Source organism: Corvus cornix, chromosome 10 (assembly GCF_000738735.6).
Source record: "Corvus cornix cornix isolate S_Up_H32 chromosome 10, ASM73873v5, whole genome shotgun sequence".
Classification (NCBI taxonomy): domain Eukaryota; kingdom Metazoa; phylum Chordata; class Aves; order Passeriformes; family Corvidae; genus Corvus; species Corvus cornix.
Window position 1 is genome coordinate 11148639 of NC_046340.1, and position 22507 is coordinate 11171145.

Consider the following 22507-nt stretch of genomic DNA (forward strand, 5'->3'; position numbering starts at 1 on the left):
GTGTTGCCTTGTCAGGGAAAACGTGCTGGGGATTAGTGTTTAATTTGAAGTATCCAATGTTACAAAGCCCCATGATGAGTTACCCCCAGAAATGGGATTTAAAATAGTGCCTGTTGAGCCCCCTGTCGCTTCAGAGAATCACAGAATCACTGAGGTTGGAAAAGACCTCCAAGACCATCAAGTCCAACCTGTGCCCAATGCCCACCTTATCACCAGCCCGGAGCACTGAGTACCATGTCCAGATGTTCCTTGGACACCCCCAGGGATGAGGACTCAAAACCTCCCTGGACAGCCCCTTGCAAAGTCTGACTACCATTTCTGTGAGGAAATTCCTGCTGATGTCCAACCTGAACCTCCCCTGGTGCAGCTTAAGACGATGTCCTCATTCTGTCCCTGTTCCCTGGGAGCAGAGCCCGACCCCTCCCCCCCGGCTGCCCCCTCCTGTCAGGGAGTTGTGCAGAGCCAGAAGGTTCCACCTGAGCCTCCTTTTCTCCAGGCTGAGCCCCCCTCCCAGCTCCCTCCTGGGGCTCCAGACCCTTCCCCAGCTCCGTTCCCTTCCCTGGACACGCTCCAGCCCCTCAGCGTCCTCCCTGAACTGAGGGGCCGGGCACAGCACTCGAGGTGCTCCTCCCCAGTGCCCAGCACAGGGCCAGAATTGCTGCTCTATTCCTGCGGCCACACAATTCCCAGTCCAGGTCAGGGATTCTCACCCCGTCTCAAAGGAAAGGACCAGGACAGGGAGTGATCCCGAGCTCATCTCCAGACAGACCCTTCTGGTAATTTAAAACTGAACAGTTTGCAGTTGTCCAGGCTGGAATAAACATGCAGAGCCCTCAGAGGTTTGGCAGCTGTGCACATAAAATGCCATGTAAGGATTTGGGCTGCAGGAACAACAGGAGAGGCTCCCGTCTCCAATGCAGTTGGAGCTGTAAATTGTTCTCATATTTTTACAGCTCAGTCCATAGAAATGTATCTGACTTAAATTATAGTCTCTTCATTTAAACAAAACTATATAAATTAATGTAAAATATTAATCCATTAAAGGAATTGGTTTCCCCTTATTTCTCTATAAATTCAAATTTGACATACAATGTTTCTGATAATTTAATGTATTCCTTCTAATATGACAAAATCAATTGCAGTTACTTTCTGGTTAAAATTATTTTAACAGTTAATGTTTAAAATGTGTATTCCCCATTGCTGTAGCATCAAGAATACATTAAATATAGGGAGAACATACTAATGGATTTTTTAGCACTGAATCCATTTATCTTATCTTTTTAGATATGGAAAATTTCTTCAATCGACTGAGGCAGTTGAAGTATGAAAATTAACACAGAGATTTAATAATAATCTTAGATCAAGTGCTGCTAATTTCCAGCACAAAATATTGTAATTGTGTCATATGAAATTACTGAAAATCAAATATCTACACAATGAGCTCTTTGTATTGAAAATAATAGTCACTCTTTGTACTAAAAGTCCTTACAAACAAAAAAAGCAGAAGATCACTTACAATCTCTGCAGAAGATGCAGGGTTATAAAACCCACCATATTTATGCAACTTTGATGAATCAATATTTTTGAAGAGTGTTTAATTAGAAACTGGACTTGATGACTTAGGTGGTTCTTTCCAGTCCTATGTTCCTAATTAAATAAAAAGCAAATGCTGGCAGGCATTGATTATTGGTTTTTCCTCAGGAAATGAATAACCAGCCACATGCTGCTAAAATAATAAGTCAGGAAAAAACAAACAAAAAACCCCCCACAGGTTGCCTCTATTCTAGAAAACACTTCTGGTTTCTAGTTCAGGTGAAAAGGAAATATTACTGCTTGTTTCTGTTTGATTCCTGTAATTTCATTAGAAAAACTGCAGAAAATTAGCACCTTATTTTATATTTCAGTCTCATTTCCTGCTTTGTTACACGTAATATACAGCAAAGCAAATCTGTCAAATGGATAATTGCCTGCTTCCACGCTTGAAGGGGTTTATTCCTAAGGGAGCAGCATTTGCTCGGCAAGAAAACCTCCAAATACTATGTTGGCAAAGCTGTTCATGCCATAAACCCCCAGCATAACTGCTCCCATTGTATCTGTATTAGTGGGAAGTCACATCTTAAGGATTAAGCAAATTTCAGATATTTGTGATTTATACTTATTTATATTTATACCTTGCTAATCTAATCTAAATTTTATATTATGCGGACACTTTAAACACTAATTTATAGGCTTTTAGTATATCACAAAGCATTTAAATTGTGTTCTGATGCACAGTGCTCTTTAAAATCCCTGTTTCTTGAGGAAAATAAGGTGCAAGGCAGGTTGTGATTTCCGTCAGGCTGTCTGTCAGCTCCCTTCAAATAATTTCTGATCCTGTTGGCCAATTTCAATCAAATTCAAACCAGACTTCTTAAATTCCATTGCTTTATGGGACTAATTATTTCCCTAACTTGCTGTGCTAACCACTAAATTGATTAAGTATTAAATCTTGCAAAAAGAAGTTTGTGTGCCTATGTTTTGGCAGTAAAATATGCAGCTTTATGTGACAATTGAGTTTGAAAAGTTGGTTTAATTTAGATGCAATTGATCTATATAGTAATTGTGGTTTTCTTTTCATGCAAGAAATTAGGCAAAATTTCGGTTTCTGTAAGAGGAAAAAAGTGGTAATGAAGACAAGCTTCTTTGTTCCCCTTCTATTTACAGAGACAAATTATTTCTATTTTTCCAAGCTGTGGTGGAATCAATAAATCAGAAAGTCTCCCTGCACAGAAGCCTCTCACTGAAATTACAGTGGCTTCTATTTTTTCTTCATCTTTTCCTATGTGATTCACCTCCAGAAACACCTGTTTGTAGAGAAAAACACAGTTCCTTCCATGGAGAATATTCAAATTCCCAAAACATGTGTTCTGTTTTGGCTGGGGAAATGTACTTAATTTTTAGTTACAAATGCCCTGAAGTTAAACTTATTTGTTTCACAGAGGACAGCACAGAAATTATTTCTGCAGTGGCATCAATCCATATGCCTGTGAATTTATTTCTAGATACAGTCAATCCAAGATATGTTTGGTTTTTGTGCTTTGGTCAAAGGGATTTTAAAAGAGATTAATGAAATCGGTAATTCCACAGTCCAGTGTTCTCAGTGCAAGGATAAAGCGCTCCAGAGGAGGGAGCTGTCCCTTAATATCTGGAATTGGATGGAGGGAATATGTTTTTATTGGCAAAGCTGTGAAAAAAATAATTTAATCTTTTTTTTGTTATACTTTAGAAATGGGTAAGATGATAGGAAATATTTAGCATTTTTGCATTATACATGGGGAAATTTGTTCATCATTTCAGTTTCTGTAAAAACATTAATGATTACTTTGATTAAAATATAATTTTACTTTTGCAAACCACAAAAAATTTAAATTACACAGAATTCAGGCTGGTTCTTTATCCAAAGTATTTACAGTATAAATTTTGTTATGAAATTTACTCTGCACTTCTTTTTGTGTCTGAATCAACTCATTGGAGTATAAAACCTGTCCACTGCTGGAAAGATATTATTCATTCAAGTGGTGTATTCACGTCTTGTATATGAAAAAGACTATTAGGAAATCTCAGGAAAAAAACGGAACTGCTAAAGAAACTGCTTTTTCACTCTTTTACCCATACCAAGCCATTACCTCCACCTTAGTGCTGAGCTACTTGGTGCTGCTTCACTTCTTGCCTCACGTGTGTCTGTGAGAGGTTTCATTTATTACTTAAGCAAATTTATGAGTAACTGCAGAGTCTTTTCTGCTCAATGTGTTAGGTTTGTTGACAGATGGAGCACTGTGTGGTACAGAAATGTACAGTAGCAGCAGAAAGAATTTCTCAGCTGTGTCAGAAATCAGAAGAATTCCGCAAGCCCTTCTCACTGTGTAACTCCTACAGGCCTTAAAAGAGTTTTCAGCTGACTTCTGCTGGATTCAGACAATGAGAAATTAATCTTATAAAGCAACTCAAACTTTAGCAAAGTTCTTTACAGATCTCAGAAGTAGAGTCAGGATTGTAACGTCACTCTGTTCACGGAAGTCAAATGCCCGGAACTCCTTTTACCTCCTGAATCTTATCAAATTATTAACGTATGTGTCATAGTTAATGCATGTGTGTGTCCAGATTGGTTTTCTTATTGAAACAGGGCCATTGGGTGCTTTAATATTCCATATCCTGCCCCTCGCCCCCTGCAAGATCCACAACTAAACAACAGAATCTTTATGTTTAAATTCTCCCTCTTGGAAAGAGAATTGACATGGAAGAACACATTCTACTGACTGTAGCAAGGATATATATTGATCTCAAAGCAATTTTGCTACCCCAGAAGAGCCCACTGGAGCAAGGACGCCCAGTCGTCCTGTCCAAGGGGTGACGTGCCCTGCTGGCCCGTGAGCCAGCCCTGGCTGGTGACAGGCCCCACGTGTCCTGGGCTGACTGACCAGCACTGTTCCAGCTGCCCAGGTCCAGCCGAGCTGTCACAGGACACCATTGTCCTGCTTGTTTGCTGTTGCTTCTCCTCTGGGATCCCTCTGCTTCCAATGCTTGTAATACTGCAGTTCACACGCCCTTTAGTATTAAGTAGCATAATTAAAAAAAAAAACAACCAGGTCTTTATCGATCTGTGGAAGCAAGTTGATGTTAAAGCAAGGCAGTGCTCTGTTTAAGTCATCATAGAATAGGTTGGGTTGGAAGGGACATTAAAGCCCATCCCATTCCACCCCCTGCCATGGGCAGGGACACCTTCCACTATCCCAGGTTGCCCAAGAGCCGTCCGACCTGGCCTTGGACACTTCCAGGGATGGGGCAGCCACAGCTCCTCTGTGCAGCCTGTGCCAGGGCCTCCCCACCGTCACAGGGAAGGATTATTCCCGATATCGCCCCTGATCCGCGGACAGGGCTGGGTCAGGGCAGCAGCGCTGTGAGGGCAGAGCTTCCCCCCCGGCCTCGCTCCCCGCCGTGCGCGTGCGCGCGCTCCCCGCGCATGCGCGCGGCCGGTGCGGGCGGCGCGCGCCGGCGCGGTCCCGGCCGGGCACATCCCGATCCCGGGCAGTGCCCACCGGAGCTCGGAGCGCTCGGAGCGGTGTCTGGGAGTCTCCCGGTCACCTGCCCGCAGCCCGCGGGGGCACCGCAAGACAGGGGAGCTCCCCCCCGAGTTTGCCGCGCCACAGGAAGTCCCTCGGACCTGTCCGAAGTGGGGCCGCGGCCGCTCCGTCCGCTCCCCTGCGCGCCGTGTGCGGGCGAAGATGCCGAAGAAGAAGCCCGGGCCGATCCAGCTGAACCCCGCTCCGGATGGATCCGCCGTAAACGGGACCAGCTCTGCAGAGTGAGTGGAGCCGGGGGCGGGGGGTGCGGGCCGGCCCGGGCCGAGCGCTGTCCGCGGGGTGCGGTGCTCCCGAGCCCGTCCTGCCCCGCACCCGCCCGGCCCGGCTGCCACAAACATCCCAGGCGGGGATTCCCGGGGTACCCCGGGGTGGGAGATACTCAGAGTCTCCTCCGCGGAGTAAGTGGATGGTGCCTTCGGCAATAAACAAACTTCTGTCACATACGCGAGGGAAAAAAAACCTGGTGAAAAAACAGGGGGAAACTTGTCTAACTCCTTTCTCATAGTCCGTGATGGTGTCTGCTGGGTTCTTAGCTTATATAATTACCTAGTAATCCCCAATTACATGTTTCCGATGGCATATTTCATAAACGTGTGTGTGTGAGAATTTATGCTGGAACCCGCAGGTTTGTAGAAAAGGTGTTTTGTTTTGTTTTGCCTCGTCCTTGGCTTTAACCCAAACAATCGTTAGTTTGAGTAAATCTGTTCTTCACTAATTGACATGTTGTGCTGGGTACGGCAGAAACAGCTTCGGAGCTCCTCTGTGTGCAACACAAGCATGACACTGTAAATGTGGGAAGGGCTGAGCTAATCACGGGGACACTTCTGGGGGAAAAAATACTGAATATTGGATGGTTGCATGTTGCTGATGAAGCCTCTGTTGCACGTTTCTCACGGATGTGGGTGGGCAGGGTGGCCTCAGTCAGGCAGACACAACACCAGCACCTCGAAGTGATGAAATGTTACAGAAGGTTTTCATTTGAGGTTCACGGATCGCTGTTCACACCTTGATTTTTAGACAAAGGTGTTAGGCTGGCTCTTCAGTGAGCCTTGAAACAAAGGTGCGTCCTGGAGGAGCACATTCCTGCCCCTGTATGGTCAGTTCGGTCCTCTCTGGGAGATGTAAACTGAGCTGCGATGTGCTGTTGTACCACGGTGACAGAGAGGATGTGAGGCAGGCTTGCAGTGACATGTGCAAGTCTTGGGCTTTAAAGTGCTCTGTATTCATCAGTGCCACATTTTCAGACAGGCTCAGATCTCGTTTAACCACCCAAACATCTAAAAAATAATCAAACAACCGAAACCAGATCAACCACAAAAGAACTGTAACCCCAAAACCAAGTAAATACCTCCCGAAAAATAAAACATTCAGCATCTAGCAGCTCCAGCTGTGACATTTCTAGTAAACTCTTTTGATGATTAACTGAGAGATGAGCTGTTTAAAAACTGTTCTTTGGCAGAAGTTACTGATTGTATCTAAGCATTATGATATGAATATTACACAGCTTTTGTTCTGGATTGAGAGGGGGAAAATACTGTTTTTTTAAAATTTGCTTGGGTAGCACTTTCCAGTCGATTTTCTCAAGGCAGTTGGGAATATGTTGATTTAGTCTTCAGGGATCTCTTTGCATTTTAGTCTTGTTCTACAGAATAAATCTGATACACCAATCATTTGCTGCTTGTAGTACCTGATGTAAATCACCTTGCTCCTGATATACTCAATATCGTATCTCTTCCCTCAAGAAGTGTCATTAATTTTAAATTGCTTTTATGTGTATGGTACTCATTTACTTGTTGGAAGCCTTTGGAGACTCCTGGGAGTGCTGAGTCTTTTTTGCACTGATGAACTGCCTTGCTTCATTTTCTGCACTGTGTGTTGATTTGGCTGGGGTCTGTGTGTGTGTTCCCCAGACTTCTGATGTGTGTCACACACAAGACCTTATGCCCAGCTTTTGCCAGGCTTAGAGGTGTCTAGTATTTTTAAAAGAAGTAGCTTAATGAAAGTAAATTCAGCAACCAGTTGTCCTATATACAGCCAGGATTAATTAATCATGGAAATATCCCCTCATCCTGCTAATTTTAAGCCCTCATTGTGAAAGATTTCAAATAGCAAAGAGCAGTTGCATCATAATTTGGAAATGTTTTTGGAATTAAGTTGAAAACAGTTTTGTTTTTCATTTCCTTAATCTGTAAGGTTGTTTATTTTTCTCCCCTCTCCTGCTCTGGGTTTTTTCCCCCTTTGGTCACTGGCTGAATTCCTCAGTAAGGTGTTTGTGAGGCTGTTGTGCATCGCCAGGCGTTCCAAGTATGCCGTGCGTCCCTGCACTGCCATATTAACACTTTCTGAAGCTCTGAGCCTGCTATCATGGAATTTTGGCTATATGAGGCTCCATTTACTCGTTACATACACAAACCTGTCCTTCTCCAAATGCCTCCCTGCTCTTCAGAGACGGGAAAGCATGGAAGGAGCTCAAATGACTTGGCAAAGCAAAAGGGAAGATTCCAAGCGAGGCGATGAGATTCCTGTCTGTAAGTGCATGAAGGACCCAAGCATCCAGAAGGAAGGAAGTTATTTAGGCCCAAAGGCAATTTTGGCACAAAACCAAACGGATGTGCATGGGCCCTGGGGAGTTGTGTGCTGGAATTCCGAGACTTTCTCACTGTCAATGGGGGAAGGTTCTGTGACTTATTAATGCTTTTAGGAATGAGCACTTCTGATACTGTGACTTCCTGGCAGAAAGGAAGGGGAAAGGGAGGAAATGAAAGAAGGGGCTGGATGATTCAGGATGTCCTGCTTCACATGTGTGTCTTGTCCTCTGTTTTCATCCTTATTTGGTGATGGGAACTCATTGACTGAAGCAAGGGAAAGCTTATAGCATGTGGTGTAGGGCTTTAAGAGTATGCAGGAGGCCCAAGTCTCATGTGCATGACTCTTTTATCTTTTTGCCTTTCTTTTTCTCTTTTTTCTCCCTTGTTTTCTTGGCAAGGTAGTATAAAAGGGAGTTAGGGCACTTAAAATTAAATACATGTATCCCAAATATTTTAATGAAAATTTCACAATGTTTCTCTCCAACAGTAGATTTTGGTACTTGTAGCAATTACTTAACTACAACATCCTGTACAAATAATTTTTCTCGCGGGCCTTCCCAATCCCTGGCTCTGCCCAGTTGGACAATAGAGACAACTTCTTGAAAGGTTTTCCTGTGCCCTGAGCTTCACTTCTGTTTCTGACACTTCCCGCAGAGTTGCGGTTGCACAGAGAGGGCTGAACCTTTCTGCTGCTCTGAGCTCTGTGCTGCCTGAGCTCCTCACACTGAAACCAAGATGACACTGGCCAGCTGCGGTCTAATTTCATTCTGCTGCCTTCAGAGCTGCACAGATATAATTGTGCGAAGCTTCTGCAGAGAAAGGAAAAAAAACCTAACCAAACCTGAATGAAAATTAATAGAAAGAAAACTCTTTTGGCTGAATGATCTGGGATAGTTTAGTGTCTTAATAGCCAAAAGAAACAAGAACAAATCTCCAATTTATGTATTTATGTTTCTTTCAAACTTCTGACTCCCTGTTGCTTTGAATATCTGACAGTTTTCACCCAATCTTTTTTTCTCTAAAGCCAACCCAGCCCCAGAACGTGAAGTAGAAAAAAAAGCAGGTTTTGAGATAATGCCGCTTTCTGTATTAGAATAAGTTTTTTGTTCACATGAAAAGAAAGGTACTTCATGAAGTTCTTTAATTGCATCTTTAAAATAAAAAAAAAAGTCAGAGAGAAGGGTCGAGCTAACTGCTCTGAAGCATTGCATTTTACCTTGTCTCAGTAAATCAAAACAACTTTCCCAGCTTGGGTGTTAAAACATAAACTTTCCAAAAGTGCCTGGGATTTGATTAAATACAAAAATGGAAACAATTCTTTTTAAAAATTGAGCGCCACTGACTTTTGTGTATTTTATGAGCTTTGACATGGTGGGATTGAAGTGTATCTTTTTTTCTTTTCAAAATATAACTGTGTGTCTGTTTTAGCAACAATTTGTGTCTCCCAAATCAAGCCTGAGCTGTGATGTCTGCAAATCTCAGATGTGAAGTGGCAGCTACAATAGGAGGTTTGTGTATAATTAGATAAAACTGTTAGCAAAAAAAGTAGACAACAGAATTTGCATCTTCTCTGAATATGCTGAATAGAAATGGGTCCTTGAGAGGAATTTAAGATGCTGTCCATAGGTTTTTACCACCTTAGGAACTGTATTTTTTTTAAAAAAGAAAGAAAATCTAAAGCAAACTGTGAGTGAAACCAGGTCATCAGGCACAATGTGGTTTTTCGGGGTTTTCTCTTTTTAAAGCCTTAATTGTAGTAAATCTGTGCCTTAGAACTGTTCAAGCCAGAGAGTAATTTTGCAAAAATGGGTGACTGCAAATTCCAGTCATAGGTTGAGTATTAATTCATCAGCCTTTTCTTGTTGTTGCTGTTTATTCTGGTTAAATTGCATTTAAGGAAGTCTCTGAATGGCTGGTGAGACCTCTGAGTGCAACTCCCTGTATTTGCTTGGCAAAGGAAAGTTTAGGGATTATGCAGAACTGGTTTGCACTTCAATTTATATTACAGTTTGCAATACACAATTGCTCACTTACTGTATATCCTGCCATTTTCATGTTTTTCAGTATCTTTCTCAAGGGAGCTTCAATTTGGGTTTTTTAGGAGTAGAAGGGCAGGCTGTGTCCCATCAGAGGTATGGGGTTGTGGGACTTTAGGTTTGGGGTTTTGGGCTTTTAAGTTTCCATTGTGGACTCTTTCCCAGTGCATCCTATTCCAAGAGGATTTGTCCTCCATGGAGTAGTTTTTTTAATCAGTTTTCTTGAATGCGCAATTAGATAAAAGGAAAGGAAGATTTTCACAGAGTTGTTCACTTTAATGCTTGCAAGGTCATTTCTGCCTTCCTCTGGGGGGGATTTTTTATTTAGTTTTTTTTCCCCTTTGGAATTCCTTGGACTTCAGGGGAGCTTTGTGCCTGTGTGTAGTGTTCTGGAAGATTAGACCCTAGAATTTTATGACTGATCTGGTTGGATTGCAGTTGCATTCAATATACATGTAGAATTACTGCAAGCTTGTAAATATTAGGAGGAAAAAAAAAAGATAAAGAGAAACTTTTTTTAAAATCCCCTACTAATGAAGGATTAATAAAGCTTCCAAATACATGTGATATGAGAGAGCGCATTTTAGATTAAAATATATTCATGCATGGCTTTCTCTTTTAATGTGCTTGAGCCTGGCATAGTCCTTCACTGAATTAGAAATGCCATTTTAATGTTACTTAAATATACTAATAGAACACATGATCGGTTATAATAAAATAACGAAAAGGCAGAGCCTGCAGCACCTCATGGACTTCTATTATTTCTGGATACATGTGCTGAAAAAAATTATGACTGAGTGCACACCAGTAGTACAGAAATTAATGTATGGGGCACGTTGACCTGTGCAGCTCTTTCTGGTTATAGTCAGCTTTTTGTTGACAATTATGGGTGTAGGAAGGATTTTAAGACATTTAATACTGTCTTGTTATGTTCAGTCAGTTTTAAGCGTAATGATGGTAATGGAGGAATATTTAGTTTCTAAGATACGTCTTTTTCAAAAAGCTTAAATTGGTTTAGGGGAGTTTAAAAACTGGGTGTAAAAATAAATGTTGCTGAGGAAATGTGAGGAGAATGGGTGGTGAGGGAAGTGCAGCTGTACTCATGGATCCAGCTGCTTTTCTTGTCCTTTAAACTGAGTCTGCAGCCAGTCACAGAGGTGCGATTTCACAACAGAGCTTGTGCAAGATCCTGCTCCTTCTCCAGAAGTCTCTCCTCTCCTGGCTGTGCCCCAGTCTGCCTGGTGCTGCTGCTCTGGCTGAGAGCTCACCCACCAGAGGAGCCCAGAGGAGTTTTCAGAGCTCTCTCCACCAGCATTGGGGTGGCTACACGGTCGGCTTGCCCAGGGAAATAATCCCGCTGAAAATGTGCGGTATTTTCAGTTAATTTGTAAATGGGTTACTTGGGAATGAGTGGCTTGGGGCAGAATGGGACCATCACCTCCCCTGGCAGGAGCCCAGGCCTTGGCAGGATCAAGTGACACAGCACTGGGAGCCTGAGAGGGACTACTGAGAGATGCTGGAATTCAGTAATTACAACAATTTCAGAGTAGCACATCTTTTAATTGAGTAGTCTCAGGTCTCTGTCTCAAGAGGAACAAATGACCTGTGAGACCTTCCGGTGTTATCTCGTAGCCAAAAACAGGGATTGAGACGGTTGGCATGAACCCAACACGTAGTTGAATTATTTACTGGTATAACAACTGTGCTGCTGTTGTTAACCTGGAAAAAGGGGTTTTGCATTAGCACCAACTTAAAAAAAACCAAACATGCAAACTGTGGGGAATTTACATGAGGCAGAAAATACACCAGCCAGTTTTTAGAGTGGATTTTGACTATGTATTTCACTGTATACAGGAGAAACATTCTGAAATGAGCTGAGAAAGGAATTTTCTATGAGGTCTGATAAACCTTTCCATCTTACTTTTAGGTAGTTTATTCCCTTTCAATTACTAAGTTCTAAATTTTCCAGTAAAAAAGCTCCTCCCCCTTTTTGCCTATGTTGCCCTTTTTACAGCTGTATTTGTTCTCCCAGCATTGCCCTGGGGGTTGACTGGACTGTGTAAAGTGTGGAAATTCCACTGCCAGAACACCAGAATGTCTCTTGGAGGAAGCAGTGTGAGCTGGTGAAACTGAATTTTTGGGGATCATGTTCTTTCTTCCAAAGACTTCTTAATTTAATTTTTTTTTTTTTGAGGAAGCAGTGGGTCTCTTTTTCTAAACTAATTTCTAAACTTGTGTTGCTAGAAATTAGTAATCAGATGATTCCTGCTTTGATACGTGCTCAGTATTACTCAGACAAAGTCGTGGTTACACTTTGGAACAAAAGTGCAAGGCTTCCTGCCCACGGCAAGGGAACAACTGGGAAAGGCTCATTCAGTGCTCAGCATCTCTTGGCAAACATCTGTTGAGGAGCCTTTGTCATCCTGAGTCTTGTCTGAGCAGGAGGAGAGTGCATTCCAGCAGGGAGAAGTTCTGCTGACAGCTGAGGATGGGATCTCCACCTGGATCCAGCCTCCCCACAGGCATCCAGCAGCAGGAAGTATCAAGTGGTGTCCCTGACTGGGGATGCAAAAGGAATAAGGATGGAAGCAGATTATTTTACTTTGCATCCTGAGCACCAGGATGGAGATATTCCAACAGTGTGGGATTCTTTGGATGAACAAGTATCTTCTTAAAAACCTCCTTAAGGGTTTTTAAAGCAAACCCTTGAAACTTCCTGGCAACTCTTCTCCCTTTCTTGCAGGGTTCTGTACAACTCAGCATTGTTCTGTGCTTTTCCAGAACTTTTTTCTGTGTTGGTGGGAAGATGAGTCAGCAGATTGCAGAATGCATTCTTTTGGGGAAAAAAATGTTCTCTTTGGATATAGATATGTGACTATTTCTGTATGTATTGGTACAGTCTATTCATATATTAAGTAAAAGTTATCAATTTCTTTTGCTAAATGGCCATGCTGACAAATGTTCAGTGTTATGCAATCCATCCATTTGAAATACAGGCAAACCTTCCATCCCTGGCGTCCTCAGAATCCCAGTTATGGGGGGGGTTTGTCTGTTTTCAGACAGTTTTTGGCAGTTTCTTTTCCTGGTCCCTGGTGTGGTAACTGTGGGTCTGGATGGAATTTGTCCTGCTGGGCTGCGGGCTCAGCCCTTGCATGGAGGAGTCTCAATTTTAATCCTGGCCTTTTCACGAGCCTTGTAAACTGATCCTGTAACTTCATCTTTTTTATTATTGTAGTGTCCCTCAAAGGCTGTGTAGCTACCACATGAGAGAGTTGGGAAGATACTGTTACTGTAATTACTGCATGTGTTCATTGTTTGTTTTTATCATTATATTTAACTTGTACTTCAGAGACATGAAACAATGGAAATGCAGGACTTGGGCAAATATGTGTGTCAGCTGATGTTCAGAATTTACAGTTCTGTGTATCCTCTGTGTTGTGCTTTAAATATCCAGTGAAGAAATTCATTTTTCTGTCCATAAGGAAGTGTTAATTGCCCTGTGGTTCCTTTATCCTGATGATGTGTAGTGTTGGCTGGGAAAAATCAGTGATGCAGAGGCATATGAAAGGGAGATGGAGAGCTTGGATTTCTGGTTCTGAAGGTTTGGCTGTAGAATTTCTTGACTTGAGATTACAAAGTTGATTTAGGGCATATTTTGAATGCAGCTCTACAGTAAGTCCTGAGGAAGCCTCTTAACTCAGAAAAAAACCCCAAACTCCCCCTCTGTGGCATTGTTTAGCCACATAGCTCAATATGCCAAAGGGGTGCCTGAGGCTTGCTGGCAGCTCCTGCTGCCACTCAGGACAAAGGGCTGGAACACGAAGGGATGGCTGGGAACAGCTGCAAAAAATCGGGTGGGAAGAGGCACCCAGGGCATGAATTTGGAATCTCTGTGCCACTGCTGGCAGCGGAGGCTTCTCTGTCTGGTGAGCTCTGCCTTCAGCTCACATGTGTCAATTGATGTGCTTTGCCTTAGTTGAGAAAAATGCAATGTTTCATGGGATAGTGGTGAGGCTGAAGAGAAGGAGAAGGAGGCTTAAAGCAAAGATTCCCCCCCAACAGCTCAGCCTAGAGGGAGCTTTGGAAGTTCAGCTGTCCTGTTGGTTGGAGACTCAACAGGAGACTTGAAGTTGTGTCACCTGTTTTCTTCTTTAAAACACATGCCTTTCTGCCTTAGAAAAATGAGAATTTACGTTAAATTAGGGTAGCAGGATGCTCTTCTGGACAGAGCAATGGTTTTCTAATAGTTTTGTTTTACATGCCTTTTACTGAGAAATAGATTTTAATTGAATGTCTGCCTCTTACTGGGTATTTTTTTTTTTCCTGGCAGTATTAAACTTCACCCCATGCCCTGCTATGTCACTGCAGTGTGGAAGTGGATAGTATGTTAGATATTAGGGAAAAATTCCTCCCTGTGAGGGTGGAGAGGCCCTGGCACAGGCTGCCCAGAGCAGCTGTGGCTGTCCCTGGATCCCTGGAAGCGTCCAAGGCCAGGTTGGACGGGGCTTGGAGCGCCCTGGAATAGGGAAAGGTGACCCTGCCCATGGCAGGGGGTGGGACTGGATGAGCTTTAAGAAACCAGTCTGTGATGTTCAGATGATAAATTCACTTAGAAATCCCACCTAAATACATGGGAAATTTTTAAAGATCCTCTAACATGTTGCAAGGATTGAAAATAAGCAGGGGTTGAAAACCAGTGTATTTTTCCAAAACAGACTCCTTTGCATTTATAGGGAATTTGGATTTTTTTGAGTTGTTGCTCTAACTGCAAGTTTTATGAGACTGCACTGGAGTTAGCCCAGACAGACACCTGTACTCTAAGCTGGGAGACTTCTGGAATTACGTTTATCTTCCATGTTATTCTGTGAACTGCTCTTTGTTAAAGGAAAAGTTTAATAAGAATTTGTCTTGTTGCCCGGGTTTGGCAGAGTCACACAACATAGTAGTCTGTCTTCTCAAAACCACAGAATGTCTTCATGTTCCTAATATTTAATTTCAGCTCCCTGATTGAGGTTGTTCATGGAAATTTTGTAGTGAACTGCCTACTTTCTTCTCTAAATTGACAGTTGTGTGGGCTTGGGGAAAGCATTAATGTCACTGTTCTGGAAAACAACCCCCAAGCTTTGTATCCTCATGCGACAGGAGATCTGAAAGTGAAAGTACTTTTTGATGCTTTTACTTATGCTAATTGTTCAGCTTGCAGCACTGATAGTAATGCCTTTGAACAGATATTTGACAAATTACTGGTAAAGACTCTGACTTTTTTTCTTTTCCCCCTGCTACATTTTTTTCTTCTCTCTTTGAACTAGACTTTAGAGTTGAGTAACAGCTTAACTGTAGCCTTTAGGGTTGAGTGTATGATCAACTTAGCACTAACATGAATTTAAAAAAAAGCTCCCAGGGATTTGGAGTACCAGTGTTAATTAAAGACTTATTTTCTGTTTTTTGTTACGCCATTATGTGCTAGCAGACTAAAGGCAGCATTTCTCTTCCTATTACTGCTTCCAAGAGAACAAGTGTGTTCTAAAATGTTAATGCATCTCCTCCAGGAGCGCCTTCCTCAGTGCTGAGGTGGCTGTCCACAAAGCCAGGAACTGAGAATCTCCTCATGCCTTCTGTCCATCTTTGTGTGCTGAGTGCTCTCACTCTGCACAATCTGTTACTCCTCCCTGCCCAACCTGCATGTAGGAAATACAGGTTTGCTCATTGTCCCTAACTCACTGCTCTGTCCCTGCAGTGCCCAGCTGTGTGTGATGTGCACATGTTTGCAGTGGTTATAAATCATGGGGGGTTGGATGTTTAAAAAGAAAATCTGAAAAAAAATCTACAACCAGCCCTTAAAGGAATAGTGTGATGGGCTCAAAAAGTGATCTGGTGATGGGATGGTGTTTGTGACACACCTTGTCTGTCCAGGGATTTGTGGATAAGACCATGTGCATGTCTGGGAAGCAGAGAACAGGATGTTCAGTGCAGCAGTGACTCGAGGTGTTGCTGTACATTTATTTGGGCTTGTTGTGTCCAGCCAGGATTCTTTTACCCAAGCACAAACTTTTGGCCATTGTCAGAAGGTGAGGGACTGGGGGGAGGTGAGAAGTTAAAGATCCCAGATGAGCTTGCCCAGGGTAAGGTGTTCCTGAGTCTGAAAAACTCCCACATCCCCACGGTGTGATTCTCCTTGGAAAACCTTTCTCACCTGCACAACATGGCAGCAGAAGGGCTGGATGTGGCTTCCCCCAGAATCTCAGATGGACAGGGAGAGTGCTGAGGTCTCTCCACACCCATCAGGGGTTGTTGCTTGGGGAAGGTGGGTTGCGTTTGTGTGCTCTGAGTTCTCTGCGTCCTTTTCAAACTTGGGAGGTTACAGAAGTGCCACGTGGCCAGGGGGATGCTGCACTGTCAGAATACTTCCTTGAGTACAGAAAGGAGGAAGTAATGCGACTTAACAGGAAAGATCCTCTCTGATCAAATGTGGGTGGAGAGAATTCCTCCTCTAGGGCACTTGGTACCTTGTGCCACCCTTGGAAGAGAGAAAGAAACAACCAGCTGTCTCAAAAACTTGCCCTGAACATGTATTTTTTTAACTTTCCATTTAGTCAGGAAGAGAGAGATCTTGCAATAATTGTGAAGACACTGCACTGTGTGCAGAGGTGTTGTCTGCTGGCTGTGCAGGATATTTATCCCTCCTGCCAGCTGAGTAGGAAGGTGTTTACTGATGGTGTTCCCTGGAATTACGCTGTTTCTTTAACAAATGGAGGAAGCAGCACTGACCTCTCTGTGGCTTCATCCCAGGGATCACCCTGTGGAAGCTGGATCCCATCCCTGGTGCAGTTTAGTATGTGCTTGGCTTTCAAACTGCTAGCAATAAATTAAATGATAACCTATTGCTTTAGAGTAGTGCTTGGCACCGTGGAGCCCTGAGCTGATTTGATGATTTCCTGCTTTGATGGATGCCTGGCAAAGGCGTAGTGCCTTGACAGTGAAAAACACAACTCCAAGACTGCAGCAGGTAATGGTGATGAATTTTAATAGGAATCTTTGTCTCTGAATAAAAGTTTTATGTAAGATTAAGTAACTACTAGTGCTCCTGGAGACTTTAGCTGCCAAAGTTCCTTAATATTTTCATGGTGCCTGGTGATGAAGTGTCTGAAGTATTCCCTCTTCTGTGTTCTGTATGTGCTGGTTTCATTCAATTTGTAAAACTTCTGTGTAATGATTTACTTTTCCACCTGTTTCTCTGTGCTTTGCAGCTTGCTGTGATGCTTTTATCTGGGGAGGGTCCAGGTAACAGTCTCAGTTACCAATTAGGGGAGTGTTCTTACAGTAGTTGGAGTTAAAAACTGAAACTACCAAAGTCCTGCCTCCTGGAAATGCTCAGAGTAGTTTACCACCACCAGTTTTGATGACAAAAATACTCTTATTTACCTATTTGCATTTTTAATTGATTAATGTCTGGTCCTTCAAGCAAAGGACCAGAATGAAATAAATCAGTTCTTTCCTGATGCCTGATATTCAGTTACCATAAAACTAATTATGGTTCTGTTCTTATCATAAAACTAACTGCAGATGTTGGTAGTTACATTCTGAATAGTGATTCTGACAATTTATTGGGTTCATATCTTTCAGATTAATTCACTTTACAATTAGGGAATTGGTCCTAAAAATCTGAGAACTTTATTGCTCGTCACTGCAAGTAATGAAGGTTTTACCATTAGAACTTAGAATGATCTGGTGATTTTTACTGGTGGTCACAGTCAGTGGAGAAACCTGAGGTGCTGAAATTCATGAGATCAATACTTTCCCATCTGTGAGAGCCTTTGGAATCTCTTGACTTGTATTCAAGCAGGAACCCAAGCAATAATTCATAGTTTCAAGCAAGGAAATGCCTGTTTTAAGTGAATGCCAAGTTTATTTAGGTTGAAACAGGCAACTTATAAAAAAGAACTTCATCCAGACAAACATTAGACTAAATAGATGTGATAAATGCTATCCTAGCAATTTTTTTGTTCCTAAAGCATCAGCATGACAGTTGTTTGTTCCATCACACCAGCATTCTGTCTGCTCCAAGTCATGTGCTTGAGCATCTCTGTGTTGTCTCCAAAGCCAAAAACCCCCTTCTGCCTGAGAAAAAAACTGAATAATTGTTTTCTTCAAAGCACAGCAAGGAAAGCCTTGTTGCATCCTTTTTCTGTGTTTCTTTTTTTTTGTTTGTTTGTTTTGGTTTTTTTTTCCAAATGGACAGCCCTGCCTTATTCAGCAATCCTTAAAATGACAGCAAGTTTCTTCTCAACACTTGTAAATTATAATGAAGGCATGAGTTCTGTCTTCTCACAACAGTGATTTTCCAGGGTAGAACATGGAGTTTGTGTCCAGCATTCATTGCTCTGGATTTTATTGTAGGAAAGTAAGGGGTGCTTAACTTTGGTTCAGTTTTTCTCTTGTGATCACAGTGTAAGAAGAGCTGGTTCAGGCATGTTCTAGGAAAGACACACCTCACTTTGACTTCAAGCTGGGATTTGTTTGCTTCACTGGGTGCATTTGAGGGGGAAAAATAATCTGGTGATTAATTATTCAGGTTTGAATTTCTGAATTTCAAAAAATGTGTTTCTTTCTTAACGATTAGCCTTTAAAACACGGTCAGTAAAACAGATTAACTTGGATGCCATGCTTATGGGGATTCTTTAGTGGGGATACTCCAGGATTATTGGTGTTTGATTATACAGGTATAAAATATGGTATGAGGACAGAAATAATGCTTCTCTTTAAAAGAGAGTATAAAAATCATTTCATTTGGGTGCAGATACTTCATTTTTAAGCTAAGATAGAGACAGCTGTGGTAGTATGACTGCAGCACAGTAAGTACATGAGAATTTCCTCTGTCAGACTGCTGAGGATTGGAGCAGCTTTGCCAAATTGCATTTGCCCAGGGTGAGAGTTTTGTGGAACTTGCTCACCAGTGTGCCCTGGTCATCTTATGCTTGGAGTGATAAATGTCACATTAACTCACTGAGCAGAACTTTCCATCAAAGGTCTCATTCTGTTTCCTCTGTTTTGCTCAATCACTTCCTAAGTGAGTGTGGCAATGACATCCTGTCCCTTGGATTTGCACTGAGTAACGGAGTCGGAGCGGCGGCGCTTAAACCTTTCCCGGGATTGTGGAGTAAGAAAGAGCTGGGAATATTTCGTTTTCATAAAATAATTGCCTCAGTTGAACCTTGCACACAGTCCAGCCAAGGTTGTTTCCCTGCCTGGGAGTGCAGGCTCTCTAATGAGTGAGTTGAGGGGTTTTTATCCCATCACTCTGTCTTTCAGCTGAGTTTGTTGCTTGTTTGTCATTGTTTCTTGGAGCATCAGCCTCACATCCTCCCTGCTGACCAGCTCCTCACTGGGTGTGAGGATGTCCCTTTGTACAACATATTTTCAAAGTGAACATTTTACAAAGTGATGAATAGAAATAGTTTTGATTACTGGTGAAATTTAATTAATTTTTTTAATGGAAAGTAGTTCCATTCTTCATACTTCCTGAAGAAATAGATTCTTTTCCTCAAATTCTTCATCCTAGCAACACTATTGCCTGGGAACATTGCATTATATTTGGCAAAGCAAAACAGGTATTTGCTGTTAAATATTTACTCTTGCAGCAACGTATAGTTGCAGTTGGAAGCAGGAAATTTTAAAGGAGCTTTTAAGTTGTCATATTGGAATGAAGTGTTTCCATAGGAACTGAAGTTATTAAAATGTTCCTGGAAAACTGAACTTGTGTCTGTAGTTCCAAACTTAACTACTGTATAAAGTTTTGTTTTTCTATTTTTTGTTGCTTAAAGATGTTAAGACGAGGTTTCCAGAAGATGTGTCCTTAAACAAAATTAAAAATAAGCTTAAAACCTTTGGGCCAAAGACTTATATTTCCAGTGACTGTGTTTTGAATGTGTGTTTGGCTGGGCTTGATGACTTTGTAGTGATACCAAAATAAGAAACTTCTGAATGAATTATTGGTTATACAGTTATGTGAAAATCAGTCAATAAAACATTTAGGCAAACTCTGTAGGAAATTACAACACAACCTTGAAAACACACAACTAAAAATAGCGTGGAGTGCTGTGCTGTGATTCAGGAACTCTCTCTGACCAGAAATGCAGAGTCATTAAGCCACTCCTGGAGGTGGTGAAACTCAACATGCATGGATTTGGGCAAGACCTCACGGATGGGGAAGCTGGGTATCATGTGTTTGCCATTGTTTTATCTGAAATAAAACACAGTTTACTTAAATCAGAGTTGCAGTGACACATCTCATGGTGGTGACTGTGCAGGCTGGGTCCTTCTAAATAATGTGTGCAGGTGCAAAAATGGAGTGATTTAACTCTGACCTCTGTTCCCTCACTCTTCCTCTCACAGCACTGCTCAATGCTGCTCTTCTTTCTTGTGCAGGACAAATTTGGAAGCGCTTCAGAAGAAGCTGGAAGAGCTGGAGCTGGATGAGCAGCAGCGAAAGCGCCTGGAAGCATTCCTCACCCAGAAGCAGAAAGTTGGAGAGCTGAAGGATGATGACTTTGAGAAGATCAGTGAGCTGGGAGCAGGGAACGGTGGTGTGGTCTTCAAAGTGTCTCACAAACCCTCTGGCCTCATAATGGCAAGAAAGGTGAGGGGCTCAAAAAGAGCAGCTGGGGGATTATGTTTATTAAGGACATTGTCTCTGAAATACAGTGACTTTATTTAGAGAAATAATTGGTGTTGGTACACAAAAATTACTATTTAATGCAGACTTTCAGAGAAGAGGATGTGTTTCCAAATGTAGGAAAGGCTGCACTTCCTTATCCTACATAAGCTTCCCAGTTTTTCAGAAATAGTGTCACACATGTTAGTAATGAAAGGATGGGCATTTGTTCCTCCCTTTTCCCTCTCGCTGAGGAGTAGAAGGCCTAAAAGAAGTTACTGGAAGTTAGGGAAAAGTGGCAATGTTCTGTGTTCTGGCCAATAAGTTTAGATGAATGGAAAAGGTATCACCTGTCTTAAGAGCTTCCTTCACACAGGCACAGACCAGAAAAGGGCCTCTGGATGAGACTGGAGAAGAAAAGAACTCAAAGAAATGGGAATGAGGGAATGCACTGGAGTTCAGTGACATCTCCTGTTCTGTAATTGCATCCTGGGGTGCAGTTTCTGTGCAGGAGGGGATTGTCCTTCTGTGAGAGTATTTTTCATGCTTTACAACCTGGGGCAGTTGTGACCTAGTTTGCAAGAGAACTGAGATTTTTTTTTGACTGAAATAGCTTGATGTTTTAATTCTCATTTTGTTTACATGAGAGGCTTTCACTTCCTCTCAGTATCCCTGGGAACAGAACACTCATCCCAGGTCCCATGGTTTTACTACACTGGGTGCTTCCATTTTTTTTGATTGAGAAGTTGGAGACTTAAGATATTTCTTTTTAAGAAGAGGACAGTGTTATCTTCAGCAAAACTAAAGGAAAATGTGCATGTGCTGACTAAGAATAAACTATGCTCAGGACACTGGCAGTTTGGGGAGAAGCAAAGGAAAACGCCCAATTCTGAGGTGTGAGAGTTAAAAAATACACAAATCACTGAGGTTTTCTTGAACTAAATCAATCTAATTGATTTTTTGTTTTTCACCTACTGTGGGTTTAACCGGAAATTTTGCCCAATTCGTTAATATTTGATGTAACTGAGATGTTTGCTGAATTGCAATTTTTCTTTCATCTATTAACTGACATTCTCTTTCCATAATCTTTCCTTTCACAAGAGAAATACACTTGTATTGTATGGGATAAACAGTCTAGTGGGGAAAAAGCACTGGGGAATTTTTAATTGGAGGTTCAGCTCATTCCTTCCACTAATGCTTTACAAACACCTGTACAGATATTTTTCAGCAGCTGCCTCTGAGTCAGTGCACCTTTGACACATTTCCCTAAGGAAATGTGCTGAAACAAAAAGTTTCTGCTGGAGAAGGATTTTGTGGAAAGAGGATGAAATTCCTGCCTTTTCATGGGTGCTGTGTTTTAGTGTTTTGCCTTGGCCACTAAGAAAACAAGGATGGATTATTTTACAGATAAATTGTAGAATAATTCAGGTTGGAAGGGGCCTCTGGAGGTGCTGAGATGCTCAAAGCAGAGTCAGCTCTGAGATCAGAGCAGGCTCAGGGCCTGCCAGGTATTGAAAACCTCTCTGAATGGCACAAGTAAATCCTGAAGAGTGGCTTCTTTTGCAGTTAATCCACCTGGAGATCAAGCCAGCCATCCGCAACCAGATCATCCGGGAGCTGCAGGTGCTGCACGAGTGCAACTCCCCCTACATCGTGGGCTTCTATGGAGCCTTCTACAGCGACGGGGAGATCTCCATCTGCATGGAGCACATGGTGAGTGCTCAGAAATGGCATATTTACTGGGGATTATTCACTGAGCCTTCCGGCAAGCCCTCAGTGCCACCAGCACTGCAGTTGGCAAAGTTCACTGCTCGACTAAAGATGTGGTTTGGATTTACTCTGCAAATCCGAGGTTGGGATTGATAGGAGCTGTTTTATCGCCTTCTCCAGTGGCTGCCCTGTACAAATGTGGCCTCCCAATTGCTTCTCTTTTATCCTTTTGCTGTATTTCAAAATATTTACCCAATCCTGCTACTTAAACACTTGTTCTGATTGGGGTTCAGCTTTGTTTTTTCTGCAGAATGGACCAGATCACTCTGATACTGCAGCTATGCAGATTCTAATTTTTTCTAATTTATATGAATCCATGTTTTGTCCCTTTTCCAAGTTTTA

General features: G+C 42.3%; 1 protein-coding gene across 1 annotated transcript in view; it reads left to right on the forward strand.

The window, feature by feature from the left end:
* Positions 1 to 5016: 5016 nt before the first annotated feature.
* MAP2K1 (mitogen-activated protein kinase kinase 1) overlaps positions 5017 to 22507 on the forward strand; it is a 33327-nt gene continuing 15836 nt past the window's right edge. The window contains exons 1-3 of the mRNA XM_010390937.4: positions 5017 to 5341; positions 20170 to 20380; positions 21962 to 22108. Of these exons, the coding sequence (XP_010389239.2) occupies positions 5262 to 5341; positions 20170 to 20380; positions 21962 to 22108 (438 nt within the window). The 5' untranslated portion in view covers positions 5017 to 5261. The remainder of the gene's footprint in view (positions 5342 to 20169; positions 20381 to 21961; positions 22109 to 22507) is intronic.